Consider the following 22825-nt stretch of genomic DNA (forward strand, 5'->3'; position numbering starts at 1 on the left):
ACTTCCCTATTTACTCCCTAAATTTCAGAGCCGTGATAAAATGAAATGAGCAACATGCAGGACATGTGTGAATGTGCGAGGAACATTATCTACTTCACACACAGTTTCCTACACATGAATTCTCATGAGGTTTATGTGCACGCTGACTAATATATCTATATTTATTTATTAAGTTAGTTGTTGGTGTCATGCTGTTTAAGTCAAAAATCTTAAAGGGACAGTTCACCTAAAAATAAAAATTCTGTCATCATTTACTTATGTTGTTTCAAATCTGTATACATTTCTTTGTTCTAACACAAAAGAAGACATGTTAAATAATGTAGGAAACCATATCGTTCTGGTGCACCATTGACTACCATAATGGTTTCATTTCTTAATGTGGAAGTCAATGGTGCCCCAGAACTATTAGGTAACAAACATTCCTCCAAATATCTTCTTTTGTGTTCAGTGGAAGAATAAAATGTGTACAGGTTTGAATCAACTTGAGGCTGAGCAAATAATGTCAGAAGTTTAATTTTTGGGTGAACTGTCCCTTTAATATGCATGTTAGGGATTTACAGGTCAGAAAACTTTCAGGGTTAAGTCGAATGTATTTTTAAACTTATGTGGTGGGTTTTATTCTAACTCGGCAGACTTGGTCACTATGAATGATGATTGGAAAAATCTTCAAACTTGAAACAAAAAAGTCTTATATTTTTGAGTCAGAAATGTCAAGGTGTAGAAGATTCACAGCTCAGCAGTTGAAGTGAATACCAATCATAAAGTGTAAAAAGGATAATCTCACCGTGTCATTTTGCTGGCGTGTTGCGTTTCATTTCGGTGGTCACTGGGGGACTTGAGGAGGTTTATAAGACGACACATTTGTGAACACACAAGCGAACATATAGCATGTTGAACTAAAGCCCAATCTTGTCAATTGAAAACATTAACATGTAAAAATAGTCAGCAAATAATTCTTGCCTGGAAAACAGAAAGAGAGAAAAATGTTGGAATTACATCGTTGACACATAACCAGTAGTTCCTCCATCTGTAACAACTCTATTATATTAACACATATTGCATAAAAGACCCCTTACGCCCAAACATCCCCCTTGCATAACTGTAAGCCTGATCGTCATTACAAACAACAGATAATTGCCAACCATTTTTTTTAGTATCGTCCCCCAGAGTGAGTCTGCTTATTTTAATCTTGAGAAAAGCATGTTGTACTGTTCTCATTGAATGTTTGTATGAAGTGTCCTCATTAGAGAATTCAACACAAGCCTGTGAGTGGGTGGGGGGGTTAAAGGGAAAAAGAGGACAAGTATTTCAGACAGAATTGGCAATTTTGGGTAACACGTTTCTTTAAGGTGGGACGGATGATTTCATTTCAGAACCTACAGTATTTGAAGTCATTAAATTGCAATATTATATTAGATGAAGAGTTAAAATGTATTTTTCTGGTATAATATTTAGTTGTGATAACAAGTCAGACTGCACGAGTAATAGCAATCGCACAGAATTCCTTCCGAGGGGTTTCCCACATCCTGTTTTCACCATTTGCTGAAACCATCAGGTTTCAATGTTGATTCAATTCAAATGTAACATTGCAATTTGCGTAACATTTTTACAATAGAAATCATTCTAAAGCAGCTTCACAGGACAAAAAATGCCTCGCCAAAAGTTATAGTTATACACAAAGCAATTGTGGTTTTTGAGGGGGCGAAGGCATCTTTTTACAGACATTTTCTATGGGGAATTGCATCGTGTCTCATTATGCACAGGAGGCCGTGGTCAAGAAGACCAAGTACTGTACACGGAGAGGGTGGATCTCACGTTCTCAACATGGTATGGTCAGAGAGGAAACCAGTATTTAAAGTTAAGGGAAAGAATGCCACACATACATTAGTTGAAACACAGGACGCAGAGATAAAGAACATATGGAGATTGTAAAAAAAATTAGTCAGCCAATGAGGGAAGAGAATGAGAGACACATCCCTGAGTTAAACCTCATGCTGCGGGTGCACTGTTTACAGTACACAGAGAAACAGCCTGACAGTGTGTCATTACACTGAAGAACACAGTCTGAGAAACACACACAGGGTGGGTTTCAATGTTTTTGGGCGGACTTTTTAATAGACATCATTTTTATCATGTACTAATTATCCCCTAACCTTCACCATAACCCATAGACAAACCTTACTGCATTTTTACACTTTTAAATAAACATTAACTAATATTATAAATAACAATTCACTGACAACAAAGGACTACACATCTATGCAAACAAAACACACGCCTTACCAACATTTAACAGTCTTTAGCAGGATGGGACATTTACCAGTGCTTTTTAATCTGTCACCTTACATTTGATTTCTTACTGTATTCTATTTCATTAACTAAATGTATGTATTTGACACAATTTGACATTTATGCATTAGAAAAATACACCATATTTTAAGCAAGTATTTACAATATACAATACAATATCAGTTATGCAACATTATCACAGTTTTTTGTGTGAGGGGGCTTATAGTATTATCAATTATAGTAACTAATTTAGGTGGAAACAATTATTATACTATAGCTACATTTTTGTGAAAAACATCCAGTCCTAAATACCAACTCCAGCCAGTTTTTCCAAGCAAGATTAGTTTTACATGACAGTTCAAAACTGGTCATACCCACCAGAGAGTTGTGGTCTCTATTTCCCATAAATAGCCTATGAAGTTAAGCTTAACATAACCGCTTCATCAGACCAAGCCTTCCATTTAGAGCATTACAGGAGAAAAACGCAGAAGTTCTTAGTAAAAGTAGCTCTTTTCTCTACAAAGACATAAAAAACAACTGGTTTGGCGTCATGACATTTTTGAGGCCTTTGCCAACAACAAATCCTAAAACAAATATTCAGCAATCATGTGTCACAGTGACTTTTTGACTTTCTAAAACTGTTCCCTAATAATGTTTAAATATCAAAACTTATTAGTTTTAGTTCAACATGTTTCCTTTCTTCTTAAAAAAATGAAAAGCTCTTTGAATCATACTATTGATAAATGACAAAAGATGATCAGTTCTTACAAAACTTAAAAGCAACCTAAAATAAGGTGCTACAGGCAGGAATGAACACGCAGTAATTCAGGTTTATTTTCCAGACATGGTTCTGGATGTATATTAAAAGCAGTAATTAGTTCATCCCCCTAATCTATGAACAGACACACATATAAACAGTTTCAGGCGTTCTGGGTGATGTTAAGAGGGGAGGAGTCTGGTCTCCCCACGCACAACCACATCCGAGTGTAATTATCTTCTTTCTGAAATAGCACAGACATATCATCCTCTATTTTTACTGGGGGGGGGGGGGCACGTCCCAAACACGTCAACCCACCCTTCGTGGGAGGAAATGTGCCCCCCCCAAATAAACACGATGAGAGACGATTATAGTTGTGCGTCTGAGACATAATACAAGAGAAACGACCATCAAAGTAACTTTTCCAACCATGGCCATTCTCAAACACATTACTTTTTGCAGTTTAGAAATCCACATCCGTCTCGAACAAACTCAGCTTCATCCCTTCTCAGATGTAGAGATATCAAATTCACAAGAGAGCATGTGGAGGATAAACGGGTTAAATATTCTTGAGAATTACGTACATTCAATGGAGAGTTGTCTTCTCAAAACATACAATGACACAGAAAGATTTAGGAAAATTAACTTTATAAACCTTAAGTTTCATGGCTCAGGAGGGACATCAGAAGTGACACATAAAAAAAAAGTAGGCCTACTTTAAAAAAGACAATAATCAACAAATAAATCTCATTTCGGTGCGGTCATATAACCACGTCTGGCTTACTGTTGTTGGCGTGATTCAAGCACACTTTACAAAACGTGCTTTGTGACACATTCACTTGAAAACAAGTCATATGAACACTCCCATCCGCCGCTATGAAGATCATAGCACTTTTTGGAGGACCGCATTTAGATTTTGCAAAGTAAGAACTCTCCCTAAAACACTACCCCTTTTATAGGCCCCTTTACAAATGTACCTTTTTATGGGTATCTTTGTTTTTTTAAGACTGTGTAATACAATATTCAGAGTCGGCGCCAGGGCGCACAAAGTGATAGCCTGAGGCACATAGACTGATGATCTCGCTCTGTTCCGTGTCAGTGACCACGTTCACATCAGTAATCGAATGGTTTCCCTTATTCTGAATAAGCTAATATGACGATGATGGTGTTTACACAAGTTGCTTTAAGAGTAGCCCTTCCTGTTTTACATGTTACAATAGTTTGAATAATGGCATAGGCCTACGTCCCTAAGCGACGTTCAAAGAGCAATGCTCTTACCACTGAGCTACAGGAGATTGAAATGCTTATTAAAGGTCCAGTGTGTAATTTTTGGGATAATCTATTGATAGAAATGCAATAAATAAACATAGCTATGTCTTCAGAGGTGTATAAAGAGCTTACACAATAAAGCGTTATGTTTTTATTACCTTAGAATAAGCTATTTCTATCTACATGCACCGCGGGTCCCCTTGCATGTAATTCGCCATGTTCTATCTGCCGTCGTATTCGTAAGGGAGGGACTGGAGTGAGCGGTTGGTTGCAATTCGCCACCTTGCCACTAGATATTATTGACTGGACCTTTAATATCCACTTGGAGGAAAGCAAATCTTTTGACAAAATTACATAGATCATAGGCTACATAAAATACTGTGTATTTTAATTAATGAAGATTATTCATTTAATCGGGTGTGTCAAAAGCAGGCTTTGAAGAAAAAGTGACGGCAAAGCAGGGGGGACTGCTGAGGTTAGAGATTTGTGTCTAGAAAAACCATCGCAAACATTATAACAACACTTGAGCGAGCTATTTCTTTATGGTGCCAACTTTGAATTACTTTCACTGAAACGCGCTTCCATTTCACCAATAACATGATCCAAAGCACTGATAGACAGCCTGTTGTCTGTATCTCTATAACCTCAGCTCTTGATGCTTCTTTAATTCATATTCACAAAATTCATTTCCAAAGTTTTTAAATGATTTCGTTTATCAACATTCAAAAAGAGGGCACAGTGACTTAAATAGCTGGGCTAGCCACGCCCACCTTTGACTGCAAGACATTCCTGGCGGTATTTGTTTCAACTTAAAAGTATTATACCCAGTCTTTTTCAAAATGGCTATAAATATATATATTTATATATAAACCTTTATAATGTTTATAATAATAACATTAAATGCAATTAATACAGATATGTAACAGCAGGTGCTTGACATGACATCACTGCTGGTGGGAGGGGCCCCATCTCGTGCTTTGCGGTAAGCCACTGGTTCAGTCCAATAGATTCGTTTACAGATGTGATATATGTTCATTGCAGATTTCACTTTTAGGCAAGACCTGTTTTAATTAAGTTTTAAAACATGTAATTTTTTGTATTTGTCTTTAATGTTTGTACTAAGCATAGCGTCTTTAAGGGAGTAGCTCACTTTCAAAATACATTTTCATTATAATTTACTTTTCATGATCAGTGCAGCTTCAAAGGGCTTTAAAAAATATCATACGAGGAATAACGGTCTTATCTAGCGAAACAATCGGTCATTTAAAAAAAAAAAGACATGTATATGCTTTATAAACGCAAATGCTTGCCTTGCTCTGTTCTTTTTTACAAAAACATAAACATCTTGGATGACAGAGGGGTGAATAAATTATCATGAACATTTATTTTGAAAGTGAACTAATCCTTTAATATCTATACTCTTATCCTGGTGTAAATAAAGTATTGTATATGGCTTTTATTTTGTATATCCAAACGAAGTATACAGAAACAACTAAGCTGTGGAAAAACTGAAGTTTAAAGTCATAATACGTGTCTTCATACAGAAATGCCTCTACTGTATGTTTCGATGGATGATGACACACGTCATTTGTCATTTTACAGGTTAAACTAGACACTTTTAACACAACATGCTCAATGTGTGTGTATTTATGAGGCCACTACTGGTGCTGTCCTGAGGTCACGGTGTACACATGCAGCTTCAAAACCTACTCTTTGTTTCTAGCTGAGCACTTCAGACCTTAAACACATTGACAGCAGCACTCTCTGGCGCCCTCTCTTGGCTGGCAAGTGCTATTTTCACCAGTTGAAGTTCACAACCAGTCCTCTGCTCCATCAGTTCAAGTTCAATAGTAACATTTCCTCCAAGCAGTCTGATTGGAGGAGTTAGCTGTCTGCTACCGTGCGGTGACCATCCACAGGCCCAAAGCCACGTTGGCTGCTAGAAGGGCACTGCCGCCCAACATAAAAAAGAAACCGATCAGCTCTCGGTTGTTCCTTTCTTGGATCACAGAGCTCAGTGTGGCATCTAGAAAAGCTGTGAGTATCCACTGGCCGTCCAGCGCAAAGCAAGGAACAGCGTTTACTACTGCCAGAGCCCCAGATAGTGATACCAGATATCTGAATACACAAAAGGGTTAAGGATGAATCCATAAAACAACCCATGAGCCCACAAAAATAATGTCTAAAAACGGATTAAAGAGCAACTACAGAGAGAAGCAAATACTTGTTTTGTGAAAAGGATACTTGCAGAAAGTCTCCAGCATGACCGGCAGGTCCGGATGGAGAAAACCCAAACGAGGAACAAAGTTGGTGAGACTGACTAAAAGCACAAAGAAAGTATTTCTGTAATATGCAGGCGACATGCTGAAAGATTTTGCGCACCAAAATTTCCTGGACCGACGTATATCAGTCAAATGATAACCTTTAAACAAATACCCATCTGTCAGACCTGAGTACTGTAGGTGCGATGGGTAGCCGACGAAAAGCATGTCAGTCTGGGGCGGATGTTTCACCCGGATCAGTCTGGTTTGGTTCTCCAGAGACGGGATTAAACACAAGCCGGGGATGAAGTCTGTCTGACAGTCTGTGTTGGTACGACATGTGCGACTCGCTTCGATGGTTTTTCTGACCGACAGGCAGGCGAACTTGCGTGAAAGCAGACGGAGTTCAGAAAGTAAAAAATGTCAAGATTTCCAAAAATAGTTGAAAAAAGAAAGAGGAATTGTTCCCTCTTAACCAAACACAAACAAATCTAACCTGTCATTTGCAATTTTGCCTATGTAGGACTAGTTTTTTTGCAATTTAACAAAGTGTAATTAGGAAAAATCATAAATATAAGAATGAAATAACAATGTTGTGCGTTCCTCATATAGACCCCAAATATGAGCGTTAAAACTGTAATTTATCTGTATAGTTTACTTGTACTTTATTTGTCATTGCAACCGGTTTGCTGACATTATGAGTTTATGGCCGATATTAAAATGAGAGAATAAATCTTCTAATATTAGTTAACAGGATTACTATCCAGCTTGAACTCATCCACTGTGAATTTTAACCCAAAGTTTAAGCAAAAAATGTTCATAGTTCTTAGAGGCAACTATCTTTCCAGAAGATGTTTGTATTTTATTACTAGAGTACAGATGTGTGAAGCAGGTATATCATATGTATCCAAACTTACGAGCTTGCTTTCCACATTATTACTGTAAGAGAAGCAGAGGTCCGACATGCTGTTATTGCCACAGCACTCCATAGTGCCATCAAGTCTCTTGTAGGCTGTGTGGAAGAGTAAAATAAATATTAATAATAAAAAGTGATTAAAAACTGCACATCCTATACACCGTGCTCCAGGAAAACTTCACATTCATATAAACATTTCTGTTATTCTTACATCATCTCTTACATAATTAATGCAAACTAAATCTCTTCATTTGTGTAGGTCAGAGCTCAGTACCTCTCCCTGCCATCCAGCTCAGCTGAAGCTTGGCAGTGTGGACACAGTAGCCCGCCTGAGGATTATGGGAGAGATGTTGAATACAGTTGTGCCAGTCCTGTACTCCTCTCACGGGACAGTCCTCCAAGTGAGTAACCAGATCTCCTAAAAACAGCCCACGAGGTCCACTCGAGGGAGATCCCTGGAGACAAAAATAAGATTTCAAACACAAAGCAGAGTAGAACATGTGGTCCTGTGGTACAGACCGAGGGTGTCCTGACCTCCATCACCTCAGTGACCAGTGCTCCGGCACCCGTGTAGTAAAAGGGGAACATGAAGACAGGTAACAGGAACAGGAAGCTGAGGGCCGCAACACATAGCATGAAGTTGTGCCACACACCTGTACAAAGATGCGTAAGGTGGAAATGTTATATATTTTGATTGGTACTTAAATTGAAGGGTTTTAATGGGTTTGTAATCTTTTCATTATTTCATTATTTAACAAAACAACTGGTTTCTCAATAAGGAGTGCTGCCACCTGGTGGAGGTGTTTTGAAACTTGTGCACAGCCTGCGTTGACATGGAAAACCTGCGTTTGAAAAGTCTCACCTGCACAGAATATTCTCAGCTGCTGGACTGGAGAGATGAGGTTCAGGTGGGTGGTAAAGAGATCCACAAATGCACCCGGGTAAACCACAAACATAAACATGCCGAACCCGTTCAACCTCACTTGTTCCCTGAGAAGACACCAGATAAACAATAACACTCTATGCAAAACTAAAACAAACACTTTTAATACAAAACACACCACTTTTAGGTGTGACTAGCACTATCATAGCACAAACCTGAATATTCAGACTTACAGACGAACACAGAATTTTACTAGTCAAATGGGGTGAGACTAGAGTTTGTGACAGAAGACCCTACCCAAAACTCTGTCTTTCTTTCTCTTACACAAACACACACGTGCATGCAAACTACAAAACAAAAGAATGTTTCCCTCATACATTTTGCACCACGATAGACTTTAATGAGAGAAATTACACCTGCATCTTTAAGATCGTTATTTTACCTCAGCGCTGCCACCCCATGCCCAAACTCGTGTATGACGCCACTGATCAAAATAGCGATGAAGAAATACGCCAGCTGACTGACTGGCAGGTTCACACCAGGCACCTGATGATAAAAATTAAATTAAATTAACTGCAGTAATCATGGGTCAAGGAAGCCAAGTTAGGATATTTAACATCTTGTACACACCACTACTTGCAAGACCTGCTCATGGGACCCCACTGGGGTATCTGCCATCATTTGACTCAGAGTCTGCAGCAGAGTTTTGCTCAGCAAGAACACAGACCCAAACATCGCCAGAATCCCAAACACCATACCAGCATTGAACCTGAAACAGTACGTCAGCAACAAGTTAATTTAACACATCTTTTACACATGATGCCTGTATATTTCTGGGTTCTACTGAAGGGTTTGTTTTGATGAACAGTCTTTGTGGCATGTTCATGACAACCTATATCGCACAATAGATATGACAAAAAACAAATGAGTAGAGAGAGTGTGTGGGGGGTTACCCATGATGCTTTGCGGCTATAAGTGGTGACGTCATGAATACCATATCCCGGTCCAAGCATCTATTAATTTAAAGCGGTGATACAGCTTAAACAGCTGGTAGTGAGCACTGTTTACTCACATCGCATATTTAAATGGAGTATTATTAACTCACAGTATACACTACAGTCTCAAGGCTTACGGAATCTCAGACATCAATATTTGAATAAATTATTAAAAATGAATCACTGACTGGCCATGTGGGATTTCATCACGAAGATGAAGGTTAGGGTCGTAGTTTTCCGACAGCTCGCCATGAGCGTATTCGCAATTTTGTTGTTTCCTATAGCATCTTATTGAGCGTTTGGACCCGGAAACAGTAAATTACTTTCTATATATTATGGTGCGTGACGACGGACTACACAAACGAATAGCCTGAATCCTTCCCTCCTCACAGAAATGAAATAAATATAGGCAAACTGGGTATAGTATGTCAACATATGGGAAATGTAGAAGAAAAATGAAGAATTATTTCAAATTCGTCTTCGAGATTATTTGTATGTCTTCCATTCGGAACCTTGAAAATCATAATTAGCAGTTTTGTCAATGAACATACAAGAATTAGAACTGATCTGAGACAGAAGTGATAAACTCTCATACCAGATGTAGAGAAAGTGCGGGTTAAGATGAGCACATCTGGCAAACAGGCGGTTGAAGATGCTCGTGTGCCATTTGATGTGGAAGGGGGAGAGAGTGAATCCATTGGAGGACAACCACGATTCATAACGGTTCTTCAACGAACTGGACGACTGCGGGGAAAAAAGTTGGGCATCGATGAAGACAGGTAGTTGGGAACCAATGTACACCATTAAACCCTACTGGTATAAGGCCCAAACACATTACATAAAGGAATATTGTAATGGCTTTAATGGTAAACAGCTGATGGTTTACAAGGACATTTGTTAATGGAAACCATTAGATTTTTCTGTAAGGTTGTCACTAATAGAGTTATGATTTGATAACAAATACTGCGAACATATTATTTTGGCACAACGTTTATCATTAACCCCTAAAGAACTACATTTCAACAGAATATCAAAAATTACGGCTCACTGTATATAAACATGTTGAGTAAAGTTACAATCTTAAGCATTGTAAGAGCATGGGGCTATCGTGGGTTCGATCCCCGGGGATTGCAAATAGCTTACTTAGAAACAAATGTATAGGATAATGCAATGCAAGTCTGCCAAATGCGTTAATGTAAATAAGCTACCATTGTAAATGAATATTGTAGTCATACAGTATGACTTTTTACAACATTACAAGGTACACCGAACAATCCAAGTAATGTGTCATGTATCTGTGCCACAGTAGTCCCGCCTGTAAAGCTATAATGGGATGTAACGTACGTTAATGAAGTGACCCGCCTACCCGCAATAACGTGTCCGTCAGATAAACGGTACACCAGCCGCCCATCACACACACCACAACCCCTATGGGAATCATGGCACACCGGACTGCATACGTATCGACAGCGTCCGACTTCAGGGTCAATAAACAATAGAAAAATCCGATTGTCACGAGGCGACAACCACACTGTACACAAAACACCGCCGCTTCCGCGTATGCGTGACCAGCAAGCGCGAGCGCAAGACTACTAATCGACTGTGGACTTGAGTCAGACCGTATAGTTGCGCACAGAGCGATTTATTTAGCACCTCGTTATTTCGCAATGCAGCTTGTGTTACGTCATTTGCATTCGGTGTCAGCATCGGGTCACTCTTGCGCCTTGTGAGAGCAAAAAAGCTTTAATGATTTCCATTACAAATGAACCATCTGCTGTTTACCATTGAAAGCCATCATGAAATGTCTTCTGTGCCTTTTCAGTAAGATTAAAGTCAACGAAATGTTTAACACAAAGTTGCCGTGGTTGTCATACATGATTTTAATTGATTTATGCTTGTAATCTTTAATCCAAAACATTAAGGTCCTCTCCCCTCTCAACAGCAACTCTTCAACACATGATGTAAGCAACAAAAGAAGATGTGGGACCATAGTCTGTACAATGGCCGGCATTTTAAGCCTTCGCCTCGTGGCCTGAATTACAACAATCCAATCGAAAAGGGGTGGGAAAAATAAAGCCCATCCTACACTTGTTGCTATTTTCAGAAGCCGTTTCATTTGGATATAAGTCATGATACGGAAAATAAGTCAATCTCAACTTCGTGGTGACTTTAAATGATATATCCAACAGAACCAATCATATTATCAGGTCTACAGGGACCACTGGTTTCCATTAAATCCATTAGAATAAGGACGCCTGTGATGGTTTAAATCTTAAGTGTGAATGCAGTGTGTGAGTATTTGGCTTCTGCAAACTAAGTGTTTTTGGTACTCAAAACCCTAACCCAAAATATGCTCAGTGTGTTAATACAGACCAGAGAAAGATAAACAGCGCTGCTGTGGAAGCTGGATATGAATGTAAGCACACAAGAGCAAACGACGGGGTTCCGAACCGTGAAAGTTGCAGCCCAATGCAATATATTTGTATAGTTTTAGCTTCGCTGTGACATGTGTCACACGTTAATGAGTTATGTATATGTCATTGTTACACACATATTGATTTCTTCTTCTAAGTAGAAAAAAAAGGCTATGGCTAGTGGAGATTCCAATAACACAGTCTTCGGTTTAACTCCAAAGTCAATAGACCATGTGGTGATTGACAATTAGAGGAGGAAGTATTTAATGCCAGTTTGAGGGAGGAACATTCAGGTGAGTATTTGCATACTGTAGCTCTGCTGTTTGTAAAGGGCACAGGCACGTCAGGTGTGAGCTCCAGTACAGCTAACACTCCACAGTGACGTTACTGAGGAGTCGCTAACATCCAGGTAAGGACAGATGTTTTTCTCCACCGCAAAATGTTGTTTGTTATTATTTACGCCTGTTCATGGTTCATTTAGTAGAGTGGACTTTAGGATTAAAAACTCGGTTTTCTAGGAACCGGGATATTGAATGTGTAATGCATATGGTTGTGTCCAAAGTGACTTAATCACTGTATTCATCCGTGGTGTTGAAACTTTTTGCATGAGTTAGTATGATGATGAACCTCTTAATAAAACAGTTCACACCTAAAGGAAGATTAATTCGTAATTTTCTCACCTGTCATCCCAAATATGACTTTCTTCTGCAAAACTCAAAAGGAAATATTTTGAAGAATAGTGGCAACCAAACATTGGCCCCATTGACTTCCAATGTATGCACACAAAGCCACTGAGACATTTCTCAAAAAATGCAGGTTAGATTTTGAAATGCACTTTTAACTATCTTACCTAGCAGGCTCCTCTAGTCAACTATGAATGTGCTGAACCCCCAGCTACTGTAGACTAGCTCCGAATTAACACAAACTAGAATGTACCAGCTTGGACCAGGAAATTCATTTTTTAGCAAAGCTACAAAACAATCTTAAGTTTTAACTGATAACATGTGCTGTTACTGTGGTTTGTTTATTCCTGTCCAGTCGTCACTCAAAATTAGCCCAGTTTAAAACGCCTCTAGATTGGTGGCGCTAATACCACTGGGAACAGGTCGTCATGTCAAACCGTGGGCCAATCAGAGGACTCCCTGGGCTCTGTATGCTGGAGCCTAAATTAGGTCATGATCTTAATAAGTATAGTCGCTCTGTTATTCTGACTGCGTGGAAGAGGACCTCACAGAGAACAGACAGGGGCTTTATACTGGCCACCAGAGTAGAACAGACGCAGCGAGGGGGTGTGGACCTCACGCTGGCAGCTGAACAGGTAAGAACATGCTGAGGTCAGGGTACAGAGTCCTGGGTCATGGAGAGGTCGTAGTATACTCGTATACTTCCATCTTTGTGGTTGATGTAATTGAAGTGCTGTAGATGGTGTTGTTTGGGTTGTCCAACCTAAGGCATGTGGAGAACATTTTGATCTAGGTTATCGCTTTCTAAATATATGCACTAGATAGCACACATTTTAGATATATGTGAATGCTGCAAAGGCGTTGAGAATTGCAGTTTTGAACTTATGCTGTGAAATTTCAGAATGCAATGCTGGGTAATGCAACAACATATGTAAGAATAATGTTGGATGTGTACAGTATGTAGTTCGAAAAGCATCAGTGATAAACAGCACATTTTTGGAGGGCAAATTCAGAGGGCGGTTTAAAATCAGCCCATTAGTTTTCATTTATTTCATTAGTTTTTCTTTTCACATTTTTTAAATGTTATTATAAGCATAATAGAGCTAAGTACAGTATATTAGATATAATAGACAAAAAAACTAATCTAAATGTATAAACATTGCTAGTAACATTTTTAATCTCATTATTTAAATACAGTCTAAAAAACTGTACCCATGTACATATATGTGGTCACATTTTTTGTGTGGGTTATGCAAATGTTTTGGAAATGGCTATAGTGTGCATGGATCATATATACACACACATACGTACAAGGTCCTCAATGAATGGTCAGAGTAGACAGAAAGCAGGTCCCCTCTGTGTATCACACTACTATTTATAGTGTGAACGAATCCCAGATATGAAAGGAATCCTCCGCTCCTCCATAGCCCGGAGAGATTGAGAGGCGTTGAAGCAGAACCCAAGATTGTCCAGAAGTCCAGAGAAAAACAGAAGCAGAAGACGGAGAGAGAGCAAGAGAGAGAGAGAGAGAGAGAGAGAGAGAGAGAGAGAGAGTAAGATCGGCATTTATACTGTATCTGGAAAACTACAGTTTACGTTACACCAGCAGGTATGGCACCTTTGAGAGTAGAGGGAGGATTTGTGTGTTCACGTGTGATGTGTGCATTTATTTATGACAATTTAAGGTCACAGTTCATTTAAGAGAAGGGCTGTGTTTTCTTTAAGTAAGGCAAGATTAATAAAAAATTATAAATCAGAAGTGTTAAAACTTAGCGATCATTTTTTTTATAAATGCAGATTAGTGTATAGAGATAGTTATTATCGGGTATGACTGGACTTTGTTGTGGTGTTTCCAACTTTTTATCAAAATTCTTTTTTATATGCCACTTTAACATGCAGTGACAACTATAAGTAAACCATAAGCTGGTTTAATCAAAAGAGTAAAACACTTCAGTTAACTTTACTTAAAAATACTGTTATGTTTTTGTTCTAGCTCATTTATGCTAGCATGTTGCACTGTTTGCAAGTCACTGTGCATGTAAACTTGCAACTTTGTGTAATTCATGTCATAAACAATATGTGAGGTATATAATGTTAACCACAGATCTTTTTTGGTCATAAATCAAAAACCCACTGTAAATTTCATCACTGGGAAATTTTTCTCTTTTTCGGACGATAAACTGAACTGCTTGATTTCGTTGGATTTGGGTCTACACAATACACTATAATACAAGGCAAGGTTATTTAGAACTAAACCTAAGGGTGTGAATGTGTTTACACATGTAAATGATACTCTAGTTTTATTGCAGGAGCATCAGGCTATTTCATCATAAAACTATGAGGCAGAATCATTTGATGTTTTGCAAAATAAACAATGTTTATGGTGATCTCTATGTTTATTCTGTAAATCTGTTTAAATAACCACTTGACACATGGCACGTTCATAGACCTCATGCGTCGCCTTGTCAAATACACAGTTCTGTGTGCTTTGAATTAAAGACGTGTGTGACAGATAGAAAGATCTTGAATTTCTGAGGTTTCCATTGATTGTGGGCAGGTCATGCAAATGGATTATTCTTGTGAAAGCATTGTGGGAGATTTATGAGGGATTAAGAAATATTATTGGATTTGTCTTGGTTTAAAGACTGGGTTATATTTGCATCTCATTAGACCTGGACTGCATTAAACAGTTTGGTCGTGGTTTTAAGTTTATCATAATCAGGTTTATGATATCGACAGGGCTGATTTGTACCAGAAGCATTGTGCATATTGTGGTTTTATTTAGGGGGTTAACGGTCTTTTAGAGGGGCAGTGGTTTAGAGTCGACCATGTGCAGAAGACAAGTGTCGGACAGCTGCCTCTGCTCTCTTTGAATGATAAATTTAGCACAGAGACGCCGCACCAACAATGTTTATGTGCAAACAATATCCCTGGTTGTGGTTGCTAAGGTTCACTTCTAAACAAATTATAGGCATTAACCCCCCACAACCACACAGTCACACATAAGAAGAGCTCTACATGCACATCAAAAAAATGTTGGACCGTAATGAACAAGAGTGCACAGCTGTGTTTATTAAAACACTGAATTTATGTAGGCCTATTATTAAACAGACACACGAAATGAGAAAATGAAAAGAATCCTTCTCTCGTATTGTGAAGGTGAAACATTTTTATTTCCATGTTGAGGCTGAGTTGCCAATTATGCAAATGTCTTTATGATGTCTACGAAGTTCCACCTGTGGATCATTGTTAGAAAACAGTCCCTATTCATCAACATTGAAAACTGCTGGGTTATGTGTCTTCTTCCCTCTAAAATGTTTTATGTATTTGGCTGTTATGGAATGACATTTACCCCTTTAAAATAATGTAAGAGAGATAAAGTCTTTTTGACCACGTTGTTTAAATAGAAACCTTCTGTCCTTAGCCAAACAAAACATATTAGTGGCATCAAGTTTTTAGATGTGAACACAAATGTTTGAACAAAATACAGCCGACCTTTATAACCAAATCAAAATGTTAAGCAATCATCTTTAAAATTTTATTGTAAATGTGATCAAGATTTAAAAAATTATAATATTAAGTCAATTTCAACTGAAAAGCTCTCATTATATCTCCATTTCTTGTTATGTCTCAATTGGATTTAAGGCAAACATCAAAGTTGTTTTTTGAATTAAACATCATATAACCCCGTCAACTCTCATCTTGACTTAAAACAGCTACATTAAAAGGTCTATCTAAAATTCCCTGTCAGTTTTTTAAACATTCCACATTTCATGTTTCAGAAACTACAATGTGTATGTTATCCCAAAAGAGTCCTCTACCTTTAACATAAATGATTCAGGGGTAACAGCTACTACCTGCTTCTCACTGCAGGAGTCACTAAGCAACCGAAAGATTATCCACGGCCACCTGAGAGCCACAGGGGGCCTTTACTTTTCCCAGTCTCTGTTGTTCGGGCCTTTTGTAACATACTTACACATATTCGTATTCACACAGGCTCATTGTATCCAGCTGATCGATGCATTCAGTTTTTCCTTGTTTTTTCTACAGCAGGAACGTGGCATAACAGAACAGAATGTCTCAACAGCCATCGACCAACGTAAAAGCCCTTCAGGTGAGTATGCATCCATATTTAGTTTAAAGAAAAGCGTAGTGTGTCATAAGTATGTGAAGCTCTTTGGAGCCGATTTGAGAAGTGTTGTGCACATGCACTCAAAAACACATTGAGGGACGTCAACATTAAATAATTTAATCTGAAAAGCGAATTTCTACATTAAACATTGAGTTATAACTGTAAAAACACATTTCAATGCATATGGCATTACAGTATTGTACATCTCACAACAAGGCAGTTGAGCAGTACATGAAATTCACGATGCTATTGATGTATTTATTACAAGCTTCCAGCTAAACTCATTTCGTTAAGAAAACACATCTTATCCAAACAGAAACATGTATATAAAAATAGACTTGTAGACTCTAGTACACTCTTTCAAAGTTTCTAACAAGCATTTCCTTTCTGTCAACCGTTTATATTCTAAGTCTGGCTATGCGGAGAATTTACATAGACAGAAGAAAACAAGCATGGACGGACAGGTTTTCATAATGCTTCACCACAGTTCAGTAACACGGTGTGGAGAATAATTGACAAACACCGAATAGATCAGCCAAAAATCTCAATATATAGATCAATCAATAAAAGGCCCAAACTCACACGCGAGATGATCCATTAGAGCACAGAGAAAAGGAAGCATGCAGAGACTGGGGCACTTGGTCAATACTGTACAACCGTAGGAACGTTCATCCAGCAGCCTTTACAAACAGAACAATTAATGGAGATGAATAATGAATGGATGGAGAAAAAAAGTATTTTACGCAGGAGTTTGATGAACTGGCATGGCTCAAGTATTAAACCCCAAATGTGTTTTTCTTAACTAATAGTTAATGGTTCAACATAATCATTAAAATATGATTATTTAAAAGAAAAATATTATAATGGGTAAACAAAAAAAATTGACACCTGATCTTGTTTGCTTAGTTCTGAAGGTCTTTTTGGGAAGAAGTGAATTTCGTGACAAATCAAAAATGTTGGATTAATATTATTCTTTTTTGTTTCGGATGTTATAAAAAGGTGACCTTGGATATGCAATATAATTTTAGTCATGTATAATACAAAAAAATTGTTCTTTAGATATCAATTTTTGCATTTGTGATTTTAATCTCTATACATTTTTTTAAGCATTTTCATTTTCATAAAAGAGTCTGATGTATAGCTTATATTTATACTTTGGGGATCCTTCTGAAGCTCTACTTAAAAATTGCAGAAAAAAGCTCACTGATCAAAAGCACTCAGAAACGAATCAACAAAATGCAGTTTCAAGCATGGTAACCAGTGTAATGTAACCGACCTGACAAAAGATTTCCAAATACTTCTAGATGAGCTAGGTTTTTCTAAATTGTGCCTCTGCCTCTGAAACCCCATTTTTTTGAGATTTACTTTTTTCTACATAAAATCATCTTACATTATGTCAAGAACATTCTGTGAAAATATCATTTGAATATCTTTAATACTGAATAAGGCCATGTCAAAGATTGAAATCATGGTGATATTAATAATTAAAATCAGATTTTGATGCTCATTATCTCATAATTAGATAGTTATAAAACTATGATAATTAGACTTTAGCCTGGATTTCCCAGGCAGGGTCACAAAAACATGTTAATATTAATATTTTTAAATTAGAGTGGGATTTTTTTCAAATCTACATGCAGTCTCATTGTATTCTTCTCTAAAAAATAAACCATTTTGTTGAATGTTATTTGGAGATCTGAAGTGACCTTAAAGTGCAGTACATGCAAATCTTACAGATTTGGCTCAATGATAAACAATTGGTTGAAGCATCTCACAAGGTTTCCCGAATAGTAAAATTTTTAAAAATGCTTTTACTAATAAATTTGTCTTTGACCTTGTGTAGGCAAAACATGTGCGTGGAACTTTAAGAAAAGATGTTTCTTTCAGGTTTGGATGGTTAAAGACCCACTGAAGGGCCTTGAAATCTGCAGCTGTGTTCTATGCTTTGACACAATTTCCTCTGAAACAGGAAGTTAAGCGTGACATATTGAGTGACTACTCCTCTTTTACAATAGCCAATAGCGGGGACGTATGCTGGATTCTAGAGCTTTAGATTGGTCAGAAATATTTGATGACAAGCTGAAGTGCAGAATGATGTCATAAATGAGCCTGTGAAAGGTGCTTTATAAATTAATAATATTATTATTATAAAAATCTTTGATCTGTTTGGATAGAAGTGAGATGTTTGAATGTTTATGTGTTCCAAAATGTAAATTTTGTCAATGCTTTGAATCACACTAGTTTATAGATATCCATATGGCTGATATATTTATCCTTAAAAACATTTAGATTTCGAGGGGACTTTAAGAGAAACTGAAAAAAAAACACCTGACGAGATACTTTCGCTTTTCGCTTCCTATATTGTAAACACATTTACATTTTCACATTTGAACGCCTCCGTTTCATAACAAACACGTCATGGAGATGTCATCTAATATAGATCTGGCTAAAACAGACAGGGCTTTTTGTTTCGGTCTCCGCAAACACAGAGGCATCACTTGTCATCTCACTGGTTTATCTACAGTACATCGTACGCAGCTCATTTCCATACAGGCACTTTGCTCTTTATGAAAGACAAGCAGGAAGACACGTCCAGCAGGTTTTGTGGAAAGGCTTGGTTTCTAACTACACTCTGCCATTGCACAAGATCACATGAGCTTAACTTTGGTACTGTGGGGATTAGATAGGCATGGTTACAGGAGCTATTTGCAAATTGGTTGACTTCAGCTCGCTCCTTTGTGAGGGTGTGACAACGGTGGCAGCGTCTCATTGGTGCCTCTTCTTGTCTGTCTCAAAGGCTAACCTCAATATTCCAATGGGGGGTCTCCGTCCTGGGGCGGGACTTCCTGGGAAGAGGCGAGAAGAGTCAACAGAGGTTAGAGTCTGATGGAAGAATCACAGACACACATCTACATTTACAAAAAAATAAAGAAATAAGCCACACATATAGATGTCCAGGTCCTCGCCATGACCTTGACATGATCTTCACCAGCAGTATCTCTCACATTAACACTGATTATGGCTCATTTCATAGGCAACCCCGGTTTCTCCAGAAGAGAAAAAGCCCCTGCCTGGTGCTGTTAAACTACCGGGCCCCACCGTCAACCTCTCTGAGATCCAGAATGCAAGGAGTGAGCTCAAATGGGTCACTAAGGACTAAACAACACAACACAGGTATATCGGAGTCAAATATACACAAACACACTCGTTGGTTAGTCAGCCATCCCTGGTGACTGGTTTAAATCCTACGAAGACGTGCACACCAGTAGGCAAGAATGCTAGACCACACGATCTGATACACACATCATTACTTCAATCATTCTAGAGAGGACCCCATGTTGTGTTCAGAGACGACCACATGGTGTCAGTAGATGTTACCAAATAGCGTACACGTGTGTGAGTGTGCATATATCAGCCATGGAGCTGCTGTCTGGGAGTGTGAGGGGTATGTGGGTGAATCAGTTTCTATTAATACCAGTGGATCAGTGGGGCAGCGAAAGTCCGTCTGTTGTGCGCCATCCCAGCATGCCTCACCAGACTTACCTATTATAGAGCTCAACATGCTCTGTGACCCATTCCATCCATCTGTAGAACATGTGCGAGCGTGTCAACAAGAAGCAAATTCAATGAGATCATGCTGGGTCAGGCTTTAGGATAAAGTCAGTTTTCTGAGAATATTATGGATATTAACACTTATATATTATATAAATACTAAAACTTATAAAGCATATTATAAAAACTTTAGTTTTGTGGTTTTTATAAAGCTAACAATATTAAAATAAGTGACGGTTCTAGCAAACTACCTTGACCGCATACGTCGTGATCTGAACAGGTTTTTAAACCCATTTTTTTCCACAGGTGTCTCCGCCCCCGGTTCACTTGCAATCCCACGGTTACCTTCTCCATCCAATGATATTCAAGTATTTACCATTAACACCCTGAGCATCGATCACAATGTCATGACGGAATCGACGACGAGACTTAATTATAATGATGATACCCAACACGGATCTACAATAAGAGAGGGGGCGGATACTTTTAAAGCAAAGACTGATGGGAAATGAGGAGTTATAAGATCAGAGATCGGTCCCTGTCAGCTATAGGTCATCTCTGTTTAAATCTCTCTGTATGCTATTCTGTATTTTGTTTTTAAATGTTCTGTGTTTGGCATAGATTTGCTTTTAAAGTACATGTAGTTGTGTATTCTCATTCTATCATGTGTTGAATCGTGTAATGCTTTTATTTTTCACAATATCACAGTTTGAAACTACACAAAATGCACACTTTATATATGCTTGACAATTCCAATGAAACAGCAAAACTCCTTCACAATAAATTTCACAACAGTTCACAATAAAAAATGAAGTCATATGGGTTTGTAAAGATTTAAAGCTTCGTAAGTGATCACAGTGATTTGTCCATTTTTAAATTCTTCGAATCTTGAATCTATCACACCAACAACCTTTTCCTTTTTAAACACTTTCTTTGTAGCTTTGTTTTCACTCCCTGCACATCTTTCTTATCTCTGGCTTTGTTCTTGTTGCAGTACATGAGTAGGCTGTTGCATAATAAAACATAATTTCGCATTCTCTCCAGGAGCAAGCCTGTAGGAGGATAAAGCCAGCACTTGTTATCCTTGAACAAATAGAACTGGATTTCAAATGCAGCACCGTCGGTTTGTTATGTATATAAACCAGCAGCAGTTTAACTGTGTAAAGCTCCTCTTTTCCTCCTCTGTGAACCAGATCATACGTATGTGTCTGTACTACATTGTGGTCCATTTTGAGTGAAAGTGTCCTTATTAAAAATCACATGTTCCTGCTAAGTACGGTGTCAGAAATGTCCATCATTTCTAAGTTTAGATGACTTTACTGTTATTGTGCAATATAACAAATAGTAAAAAAAACGTATAATTTAAGATATGACAATACTGTTAGCGATGCTACAACAGCATCCTATAGGTACAAGAGGAAACTTACGTTTCATTCCACATAACTATGGACACAGAATGTAACTGGCAGAATTTTACATAAAGTTTACAACAAAAGAAAAAAGAAGCAACTTGGTATGTTAATCATAGATTAAATATGAACAATGGACAATATTGACAAGTTCAGAAATTGTTAAATTTATATTTGACCCTGGACAACAAAACTAGTCTTAAGCAGCAAAGGAAAATGTTTAGTAATCACCAAAAATACACGATTTTTCTTTTTGCCAAAAATCATTAGGATATTAAGTAAAGATCATTGTCTATGAAGATGTTTTATAAATTTCCTACCGTAAATGTATAAAAATGTGTGTCCTATTCCAATAAACCATAATCAATAGTATGATTATTTCTTCAGCTTTTAGATAAAGTTAAAATCTGAATTTCTAAAAATTGACCCTTAAGACTGGCTTTGTCGTCCAGGGTCACATATAGTGACAGCTGTCGCCAATCTATAATAAAAGATACTAAGACAATTGTGGAACAGGACCAGTCAATCCTGTGGCACTGGGACGGACTTTGCCAGGATTAAGCATCTGGCTGAAATGCTGGAACACAAGAGAGCAAGCGAGAGCAGCTGTCCCGCTAATCAACAAAGCCTTCAGAAATATTCCTTTACCCATCATGCAATGCAGAGAAAGCCTACCGTTATAAAACTTCACATTTACATTGACATTTATGCATTTGGCAGATGCTTCTCTCCAAAGCAACTTACATTAACTTGTACATTTATACTTAGGTAATGGTATGTGTAATCTCCTGGGATTGAAGCCACACTCATGCTCTTACCACTGAACTACAGGAAAGACTTCTCAACATAACTCAATTTCTCTCTTTGACCCTGTCACCAGTATCTGTATTATATTTTTTATAAATTCAATATTGCATTATATACAACGTGTGCGTTTGTATAAAAGGGTTTATCTTAACTAAAGCCGTATGATTACCAGATAAAATCTAAATTGTTCACCATGACCACCAAAGCCAACAAAAACCCAAACAGAAGGAACAGACGCTGTTATATATAGAACGCCACTCAGGTCTGACCGCATTCTGGATCCAGGGGTCAAAACAGGGACAACCGAATACACAAATTGACACACTGCGTGAGCACATACATGATGAATCGCCCAACAAACTTATAAATACACAACACATAAAAAGTGTTAAATACACAAATCATAGGGTATATTTAGACATTATAGTGGAGGGGAAAGGGTATGATCATGCGAAACC

General features: G+C 37.9%; 2 protein-coding genes across 5 annotated transcripts; one reads left to right on the top strand and one right to left on the bottom strand.

The window, feature by feature from the left end:
- Positions 1-5756: 5756 nt before the first annotated feature.
- On the bottom strand, positions 5757-10931 carry mbtps2 (membrane-bound transcription factor peptidase, site 2). Of its 2 annotated transcripts, XM_056739054.1 has the most exons (11): positions 10737-10931; positions 9966-10114; positions 9006-9144; positions 8818-8921; positions 8355-8482; positions 8027-8145; positions 7767-7947; positions 7494-7588; positions 6765-6960; positions 6560-6635; positions 5757-6433 (listed from the first exon to the last, which is right to left on the bottom strand). In XM_056739054.1, the coding sequence occupies exons 1-11, from the start codon at positions 10809-10811 to the stop codon at positions 6211-6213; spliced, it is 1485 nt and encodes a 494-aa protein (XP_056595032.1). In that variant the 5' UTR covers positions 10812-10931; the 3' UTR covers positions 5757-6210. The 2 variants fall into 2 exon arrangements, with proteins under 2 accessions (XP_056595032.1, XP_056595031.1); XM_056739053.1 differs by having other exon boundaries at positions 6560-6960.
- A 1190-nt stretch (positions 10932-12121) lies between these two features.
- On the top strand, positions 12122-21424 carry smpx (small muscle protein X-linked). 3 transcript variants are annotated; one of them, XM_056738989.1, is made up of 5 exons: positions 12122-12193; positions 16518-16581; positions 19397-19474; positions 19634-19773; positions 20458-21424. In XM_056738989.1, exons 2-4 carry the CDS (start codon positions 16543-16545, stop codon positions 19757-19759), a joined length of 243 nt encoding a protein of 80 aa, XP_056594967.1. In that variant the 5' UTR covers positions 12122-12193; positions 16518-16542; the 3' UTR covers positions 19760-19773; positions 20458-21424. The 3 variants fall into 3 exon arrangements, with proteins under 3 accessions (XP_056594967.1, XP_056594965.1, XP_056594966.1); XM_056738987.1 differs by lacking the exon at positions 12122-12193 and adding an exon at positions 12955-13102; XM_056738988.1 differs by lacking the exon at positions 12122-12193 and adding an exon at positions 13947-14076.
- The last annotated feature ends 1401 nt before the right edge of the window (positions 21425-22825 follow it).

This window comes from Triplophysa dalaica, chromosome 23 (genome assembly GCF_015846415.1).
Source record: "Triplophysa dalaica isolate WHDGS20190420 chromosome 23, ASM1584641v1, whole genome shotgun sequence".
Lineage (NCBI taxonomy): Eukaryota > Metazoa > Chordata > Actinopteri > Cypriniformes > Nemacheilidae > Triplophysa > Triplophysa dalaica.